Genomic DNA, 9086 nt, shown 5'->3' on the forward strand with positions numbered 1-9086 from the left:
GACACATGCCATATGGTGAGGGATTGCCCCAGACTTGGGAGGGGTGCACCTCCACAGACTTCTCAGCCACAGCGTGCCCCGCAGAGTTCTCATGCTATGATTACAGCTCTAGTTGCTACCCCACTGGCTCAGCTAGCTAGAGGTAGAGGTCGGAGAGGTAGAGGTCTCCTTAGAGGGGGAGGCGAAGCCAGATACTATGTTGTTCCTGCCCGTACCGAGGCTGTTGCCTCCGATTCTATCATCGCAGGTATTATACTGGTTTCTCACAGAGATGCATCAGTTCTATTCGATCCAGGATCCACTTACTCTTATGTGTCTTCTTATTTTACTCCACATTTAGGTGTACCTCGGGATTCTTTGAGTTCCCCTGTTTATGTTTCTACTCCTGTGGGAGATTCTCTTATTATGGACCATATTTATTGGTCGTGTTTGGTTGCTCTTAGTGGTTTTGAGACCAGAGTCGATTTATTATTGCTCAGCATGGTGGATTTTGGTATTATCTTGGGCATGGACTAGTTGTCACCCCATTATGCTATTTTTGATTATCACGCCAAAATTGTGATGCTGGCTATGCTAGGTGTACCACGTGTTGAGTGGATGTGTACTTTAGATCACACTCCCAGTAAAGTTATTTCTTTCCTTAAGGCTCAGCGTATGGTTGAGAAGGGGTGTGACGTGCATTTAGCTTATGTGAGAAATGTTAGTGTTGATACTCCTTCAGTTGATTCAGTCCCAGTAGTACGGGATTTTCCCGATGTGTTTCCAGCTGATCTTCTGGGCATGCCGCCAGCTGATCTTCCGGGCATGCCGCCATCTGATCTTCCGGGCATGCTTCCTGATAGAGATATAGATTTTGGCATTGATTTATTGCTGGTCACTCAACCCATTTCTATTCATCCGTATCGTATGGCTCCTCCCGAGTTGAAGGAGTTGAAGGATCAGTTAAAAGAATTGATTGATAAGGGTTTTATTTGGCTTGGTGTATCACCCTAGGGTGCTTTTGTCTTGTTTGTGAAGAAAAAAGATGGTTCTATATGTATATGTATTGATTATCGCCAGTTAAACAAGGTTACAATGAAGAACCGTTACCCTTTGCCTCGTATTGATGATCTGTTTGACCAGCTTTAGGGCACACGAGTGTTTTCTACGATTGACTTGCGCTAAGGTTACCATCAGTTGAAGATTTGGGAGCCATATATCCCGAAGACTGCTTTCAGGACTCGGTATGGTCATTACGAGTTCCTTGTTTTGTCATTTGGGCTGACCAATGCCACAACAGCCTTTATGCATTTAATGCACAGTGTGTTCCGGCAATATCTTGACTCGTTCGTCATTGTCTTTATTGATGATATTCTGGTGCATTCCCGGAGTTGGGAATATCATGAGTAGCACCTGAGGACAGTGCTTCAGACCTTAAAAGATAATAAGTTATATGCTAAGTTCTCGAAATGTGAGTTTTGGTTGGATTCCGTGGCATTCTTAGGCCGCGTGGTGTCGAGTGAGGGTATTCAGGTGGATCCGAAGAAAGTAGAGGCCATGCAAAGTTGACCCAGACCTTCCTCAGCTACAGAGATTCACAGTTTCCTTGGTTTGGTGGGTTATTACCGTCGTTTTGTTGAGGGGTTTTCATCGATTGCAGCCGCTATGACCAGACTAACCCAAAAAAGTGCTCTGTTCCAGTAGACGGAAGAGTGTGAGGCGAGCTTTCAGAAGCTCAAGACAACTTTGACTACAACCCTAGTGTTGATATTGCCTATAGGTTTAGGGTCTTATACGGTCTATTTTGATGCCTCGAGGATTAGCGTTGGAGTCGTTTTGATGCAGGACGGTAGGCTGATTGCCTACGCGTCCAAACAGTTGAAGGTGCATGAGATGAACTACCCTATTCATGATCTTGAGCTAACTGCCATTGTTCACACCCTAAAGATCTGGCCTCATTATTTGTACGGGGTTCCTTGTGAGATTTATACGGATCATCGGAGCTTGCAACACCTGTTCAAGTAAAAAGATCTAAATTTGTGCCAGAGGAGATGGTTAGAGTTGCTGAAGGACTATGATATCACTATTTTGTATCACCCGGGTAAGGATAATATGGTGGACGATGCCTTGAGTCGCCTGGCAGAGAGTTTGGGGAGTTTGGTGTATTTACCAGCATCGAAGAGGCCTATGGCGATGGATGTTCAGGCCTTAGCCAGCCAGTTTGTGATATTGGATCTTTCGGAGCCCAGTCGAGTTCTAGCTTTCATGGTTTCTCGTTCTTCCTTATTTGATTGTATCAGGGAGTGTCAGTATGATGAACCTCATTTGCTTGTCCTCAAGGACAAGGTTCAGCATGGTGATGCCAGAGACATGACTATTGGTGATGATGGGGTATTGAGGATGCATGGTCGGATTTGTGTACCCAATATTGATGGGCTTCGGGAGTTAATTCTGGAGAAGGCCCACAGTTCGCGGTATTCTATTCATCCAGGTGTCGCGAAGATGTTTCAAGATTTGAGGTAGCACTATTGGTGGAGGCGGATGTAGAAAGACATAGTTGGATTTGTAAGTCGGTGCCTCAACTGTCAGCAAGTGAAGTATGAGCACCAGAGATCGGGTGGGTTGCTTCAGCAGATAGAGATTCCGGAGTGGAAGTGGGAGCGGATCACCATGTACTTTGTAGTTGGGCTCTCACGGACTTTGAGGAAGTTTGATGCTATTTGGGTGATTGTGGATCGGCTGACCAAGTCCGCTCATTTTATTCCTGTGTGTACTACCTATTCTTCAGAGCGTCTAGCAGAGATTTATATCCGGGAGATTGTTTGTCTGTATGGTATTCCGGTTTTTATCATTTCAGATAGAGGTACTCAGTTCACATCACGATTTGGAGAGCCGTTCAACATGAGTGGGGTACTCGGGCGGAGTTGAGTACAACATTTCACCCTCAGACGGATGGACAGTCCGAGCGCACTATTCAGATTCTTGAGGATATGATACATGCGTGTGTGATTGAGTTTGGAGAGTCTTGGGATCAGTTCTTGCCATTGGAGGAATTTGCTTACAATAATAGCTATCAGTCCAGCATTCAGATGGCACCGTATGAGGCTTTATATGGTAGACGGTGTAGATCCCTGGTGGGTTGGTTTGAGCCGGGTGAGGCCAGATTATTGGGCACAGACTGTAACACCCCAGGCTTTAGACAGCATCCCACATCGACAAAACTTAGCAAGCCTTAGACCCTAACGACACATTTTAAACACGTGAGGGCCTAGGCCCAGAGTGGACAATATCACTAGCGGGCTGGGGTATTACACAGACTTGGTTCAGGATGCTTTGGAGAAGGTCAAGGTGATTCAGGATAGACTCCGTACAGCCAGTCCAGACAGAAGAGTTACACGGACCGGAAGGTTCGTGATGTTTCCTATATGGTTGGAGAGCGGGTTCTCCTTCGGGTTTCGCCTTTAAGGGCGTTATGAGATTTGGGAAAAAGGGAAAGTTGAGTCCGAGGTTTTTTGAGATATTGAGGCATGTTGAGGAGGTCGCTTATGAGCTTGCCTTACCTCCCAGCTTGGCAGGAGTTCATCCAATATTTCATGTCTCGATGCTCTGGAGGTATTACAGCGATCCGTCGCACGTGTTGGATTTCAGTTCGGTCCAGTTGGACAAGGATCTATCTTATGTTGAGAAGCCAGTTGCAATATTGGACAGACAAGTTAGAAAGCTAGGGTCAAAGAACATTGCATCGGTAAAGGTTCAATGGCAGGGTCAGCCGGTCGAGGAGGCGACCTGGGAGACCGAGCAGGATATGCGTAGCCATTACCCTCATCTTTTCACTACTTCAGGTATGTCTCTACGCTCGTTCGAGGATGGATGAATGTTTAAGTGTAGGAGGATGTGACAACCCAGCCGGTCATCTTAAGAATTTATGCCCCGATCCCCTATTAGCTGCTTTCCCCGAGTTTATTTCTGCTATTTTGATTTGCAGGGATGTTTAGTTTTGAATTTCGGAGAGTTTTGGGACACTTAGTCCCTAAATGATAGCTTAAGTGTTGAAAAGTTAACCATAGTTGAAACAGTATGAAGATAGCCTTGGAATGAAAATCTAATGGTTCTGTTAGCTCCGTTGGGTGATTTCGGGCTTAGGGGCGTGTTCAGATTGTGTTTTGGAGGTTCGTACCTAATTTAGGTTTGAAATGCCGAAAGGACGAGTTTTGAAGTTTCCGGTTCAATAGTGAGATTTTGATCCGATGGTCGAAATGGAATTCTGGAAGTTGGCGTAGCTATGTAGTGTTGAATGTGATGTGTGTGCAAAACTTTAGGTCATTCGGACGAGGTTTGATAGACGTTTTGATCAAAAACGTATTTTTTAGAGTTTTTGGGATTCTTTGGCTTGAATCTAATGAAAAATAGATGTTTTGATATTATTTTGAGTGTTCCGAAGGTTGGAACAAGTTTGAATGAAGTTATGAGATATGTTGGTAGGTTTAGTTGAGGTCCCGGGGCCTCTTGATGATTTCAGATGGTTGACGGAAAGATTTTTGGGATTTGGAGTTGCAGTTTTAGCTGTTTTACTGTCATAACCATACCTGCGAGTGTAGGACCGCAGGTGCGGAGCCACAGAAGCGGTGGATCAATCGCGGAAGCGGAAATAGGGAGGTTCAGTAGGAGCCGCAGAAGCAGTAGGCTTTCCACAGGAGCAGTACCGCATCTGCGGATGGTGAGCCGGAGATGAGAAATCTGGTTTTAAGTGAGAAGTTGCAGATGTGACCAGTGGTCCACAGAAGCTAGACCGCAGAAGCGGTCCCAGGAGCACAGATGCGGTAATAGCTGGGTAGAAATATGAAATTTCGAGGGTTTAGTTTCAAAAGTTGGAAATTCAATTTGGAGCTCGGGAGAGGGCGATTTTGGGAGGAAATTGAAGAGGAGATCAGTGGGTAACAATTCTTTAACCCTTTATAGTTATATTCCATCAATCTATAGTTAGTTTCATCATTTAATTTCGGATTGGAGATGAAAATTGGGAAAAAGTTGGAAGAAAGTTCTTAGACTTAGAATTCGACTTTTGATTGGAAATTGACCTTAGATTTGGATAATTTTGGTATGCATGAACTCGTGAGAGTATGAGTATTCTAAAAATATAAATTTTACCCGATTCTGAGATGTGGGCACGAGGGGCATTTTGGTCATTTTACCTAATTTCGCGTATTAGCTTAGAATTTAACTATAGAATTAGTTACTTGAAGTGTTATTTACATTATGCAATTGAATTGAATAGATTTGGGCCATTTGGAATCGAGTACTCGTGGCAAGAACGTGGTCTCGGGTTGACTATTTAGCCAGTTCGAAGTAAGTGGCTTGTCTAACCTTATGTGGGGGACCTTCCCCTTAGGATTTGGTATATTTGATGTTTGAAATGCCTTATACGTGAGGCGACGAGTGCGTCCTTGAGCTAATTGTTGAAAATCCGGTTTTCTTTAAGTAATTTCAATTGTGTTCCTTTTCCTGTTTCATTTTACTTGCAATTTAAACCTGCTGTTAACTTAGAAAAAGCATGTCTAATTGACTTAACTATTTATTTGCTTAAACTGCCTTAATTGAATTATGTGAAGCATGTTATATTAGAAGTACCTGTTTACTTGATATGAAATTGAGCTTAATTGAGTATTCTTGTGTTACTGCTGTGTGTTTTACTTTGGGACGATATCCCGGGAGATCCCTTGTACGTATTTATGATTTGAACTGAGGTGTGGGATACCGAGAGATCCCTGACACATATATTGAGGATACCAAGAGATCTTCGGGATACCAAGAGATCCCTAGCATATATTGAGGATACCGAGAGATCCTCGGGATACCAAGATATCCCTGACATATATTGAGAGTATTAAGAGATCCTCGAGATACTGAGAGATCCCCGGTTATTTCCTTGTGATAATTTTTGCCTCTGTTTCAGTTATTGAATTCCTTGTTTTCCTGTATTAAATTCTTAGTGTTAGTTTTTGACTGTACTACTTATCTTATACAGTCATATCTTATATTTTTATTTTATCTCAGTAGGGCCCTGACCTTCCTCGTCACTACCCGACCGAGGTTAGGCTTGGCACTTACTGAGTACTGCTGTAGTGTACTCATGCCCTTTCTGCGCATGTTTTTCATGTGCAGATCCAGGTACCTTGACTCAGACTTACCATCCTTGAGGCAAGGCGACCCTTTAGAGTCTTCGATGTATATCTGCCGCGTCCGCAGACCGAGGAGTCTCTCTCTATTCTCTCTTGTAGTTATATCCCTTCTGTATTTACTTGTTTTAGACTATTCTGGTGTTAGAGCACTATGTAATATCCTTAGCTTGTGATTCATGGGTTTCCGGGTTTTGGGAGAGATATATATTGGATTTGAGAGTTATATTTTGTATGCCGAGCGACACTTTTAAAATGCTGTTTTATTACATTATTTCTGTTTTAAATTGCATTCTTTTACAAATTGGTTTATCTTCTGCATTTTAAGCTTACCTAGTCGCAGAGACTAGGTGCCGTCATGATGATTCATGGAAGGCGAATCGGGGTCGTGACACCTAAGATATTTCCTGCAGGCCTGCCAGGGATGCCATCCGACAGAGATATCAATTTTTGAATTGATGTGGCTCCGGGCACTCAGCCCATTTCTATTCCTCCATACCGAATGGCCCTACCAGAATTGAAATAACAGTTGCAAGACCTGCTTTATAAGGGCTTCATTAGACCTAATGTCTCGCCCTAGGGTGCACCAGTTTTGTTCGTGAAGTAGAAGGATGGATCAATGAGAATGTGTATAGATTAACAGCAGTTGAACAAAGTTACTATCAAGAATAAGTATCCATTGCCGAGAATTGATGATTTATTTGATCAACCTCTATTTTCGAAAATTGATTTGAGATCGGGCTACCATTAGTTGAAGATTAGGGCATATGATGTCCCTAAGACAGCCTTTTGGATGAGGTATGAGCACTATGAATTTCTGGTGATGTCTTTTGGCTTGACTAATGCCTCAACAACATTTATGGACTTGATAAATCGGGTTTTCAAGCCTTATCTAGATTCATTCATAATTGTGTTCATTGATGATATTCTAATATACTCCCGTAGTCGGGAGGAGTATGAACATCACCTTCGGATAACGCTCCAGGCTTTGAGGGATAGTCAGTTGTATGCTAAATTTTTAATGTGTGAGTTCTGGTTGGATTCAGTAGCTTTCTTGGGTCACATCGTATCAGCAGAGGGTATTCAGGTAGATCCTAAGAAGATAAAGGCAGTCAAGAACTGGCCTAGACCAACTTCAGCCACGGAAATCAAGAGCTTCTTGGGTTTGGTAGGTTACTACCGTCGTTTTGTGGAGGGGTTTTCATCTATAGCAGCCCCAATAACTAAGTTGACTCAGAAAGATGCCCCATTTAAATGGTCGGATGAGTGTGGGGCGAGCTTTTAGAAGCTCAAGACAGCTTTAATTTCAGCACTGGTGTTGGTGTTACCATCAAGTTCAAGATCTTTTACGGTATATTATGATGTCTTTCTTGTTGGGCTTGGAGCAGTATTGATGCAAGAGGTCAGGGTGATTGCATATGCGTCTTGACAGTTAAAGGTCCATAAGAAGAATTATACTGTCCATGACTTAGAGTTGGCAGCTATTATTCACGCATTGAAGATATGGAGGCACTATATCTATGGTGTGCCGTGTGAGGTTTTCACAGATCATCATAGTCTTTAGTACTTGTTCAAGCAAAAGGATCTTAATTTGAGGTAGATGATATGGTTAGAGTTATTGAAAGATTATGACGTCACTATATTGTATCATCCGGGAAAGGCCAATGTGGTGGCTAATACATTGAGTAGTAAAGTAGTGAGTATGGGCAGCCTTGCATGCATTCTAGTTGGCGTTAGCATCAGATATTCAGACTTTGGCCACTCAGTTCGCGAGGTTGGATATTTTGCCTAGCCGTGTTTTAGCTTGTACAGTCGCTCGGTCTTTTTTATTTGAGCATATCAGAGATCTGTAGTATGATGACCCTCACTTGATGGTCCTTAGGGACATAGTTCGGCACGGTGGTGCCAAGCATGTTACAGTTGGAGATGATGGTATTTTGAGGATGCATGGTAGAGTGTGTGTGACTAATGTAGATGGGCTTCGTGAGTTGATTCTTAAGGAAGCTCACAACTAAGTATTCTATTCACCCGGCACTGCCAAGATGTACCAAGACCTGCGATAACATTACTGGTGGAGAAGGATGAAGAAGGATATTGTTGCTTATGTGACCCATTGCTTGAACTGTCAACAGGTGAAGTATGAGCATCAGAGACCCGGTGGTTTGCTTCAGTAGATAGAGATTCCTGAGTGGAATGGGAGCATATTACTATGGACTTCGTTGTTGGCTCCCATGGACTCAGAGGAAGTTCGACGCTATTTGGGTTATTGTGGATAGGCTAACTAAGTCAACATACTTTATTTCTGTGGAAAGTAGTTACACTTCAGAGCAGTAGGCAAAGATTTATATTTGGGATATCGTTCGCCTTTACGGCGTGCCCGTGTCTATTATTTTTGACCGAGGTACGCAGTTTACCTCACACTTTTGGAGGGAAGTTCAGTGTGAGTTGGGTACATGGGTTGAGTTGAGCAGAGCATTCCATCCGCAGACGGATGGGCAGTTCGAGCGTACTATTCAGATCTTGGAGGATATGCTCCGCGCCTGTGTTATTGACTTTGGAGGTTCTTGGGATCAGTTCTTGCCGTTAGCGGAGTTTGCCTACAATAACAGTTACCAGTTGAGCATTCGGATGGCTCCTTATGAGGCATTATATGGTAGACGGTGCAGATCGCCAGTTGGATGGTTTGACCCAGGAGAGGCTCGGTTGTTAGGTACAGACTTAGTTCAGGAGGCCTTGGACAAGGTCAAGATTATACAAGATAGATTTCGTACAGCTCAGTCCAAGTAAAAGAGTTATGCCGACTGTCACACCTTCTTTTCCTTGCTCCCCCAGAAGAGAGGGTATAAAGGGAATTTTTTCCAATTTAAAGTGACAATCGAAACGAGATTATTAATTTATTAAAAATCAGAGTCGCCACTTGGGATAATTTTA

General features: G+C 43.3%; 1 protein-coding gene across 1 annotated transcript; it reads left to right on the top strand.

Annotated features, from left to right (window-relative positions):
* The first annotated feature begins 3451 nt into the window (after positions 1–3451).
* On the top strand, positions 3452–8329 carry LOC138886834 (uncharacterized). Its single transcript, XM_070168530.1, has 3 exons — positions 3452–3821; positions 7229–7323; positions 8288–8329. The coding sequence occupies exons 1-3, from the start codon at positions 3452–3454 to the stop codon at positions 8327–8329; spliced, it is 507 nt and encodes a 168-aa protein (XP_070024631.1).
* Positions 8330–9086: the final 757 nt, after the last annotated feature.

This window comes from Nicotiana sylvestris, chromosome 3 (genome assembly GCF_000393655.2).
Source record: "Nicotiana sylvestris chromosome 3, ASM39365v2, whole genome shotgun sequence".
Lineage (NCBI taxonomy): Eukaryota > Viridiplantae > Streptophyta > Magnoliopsida > Solanales > Solanaceae > Nicotiana > Nicotiana sylvestris.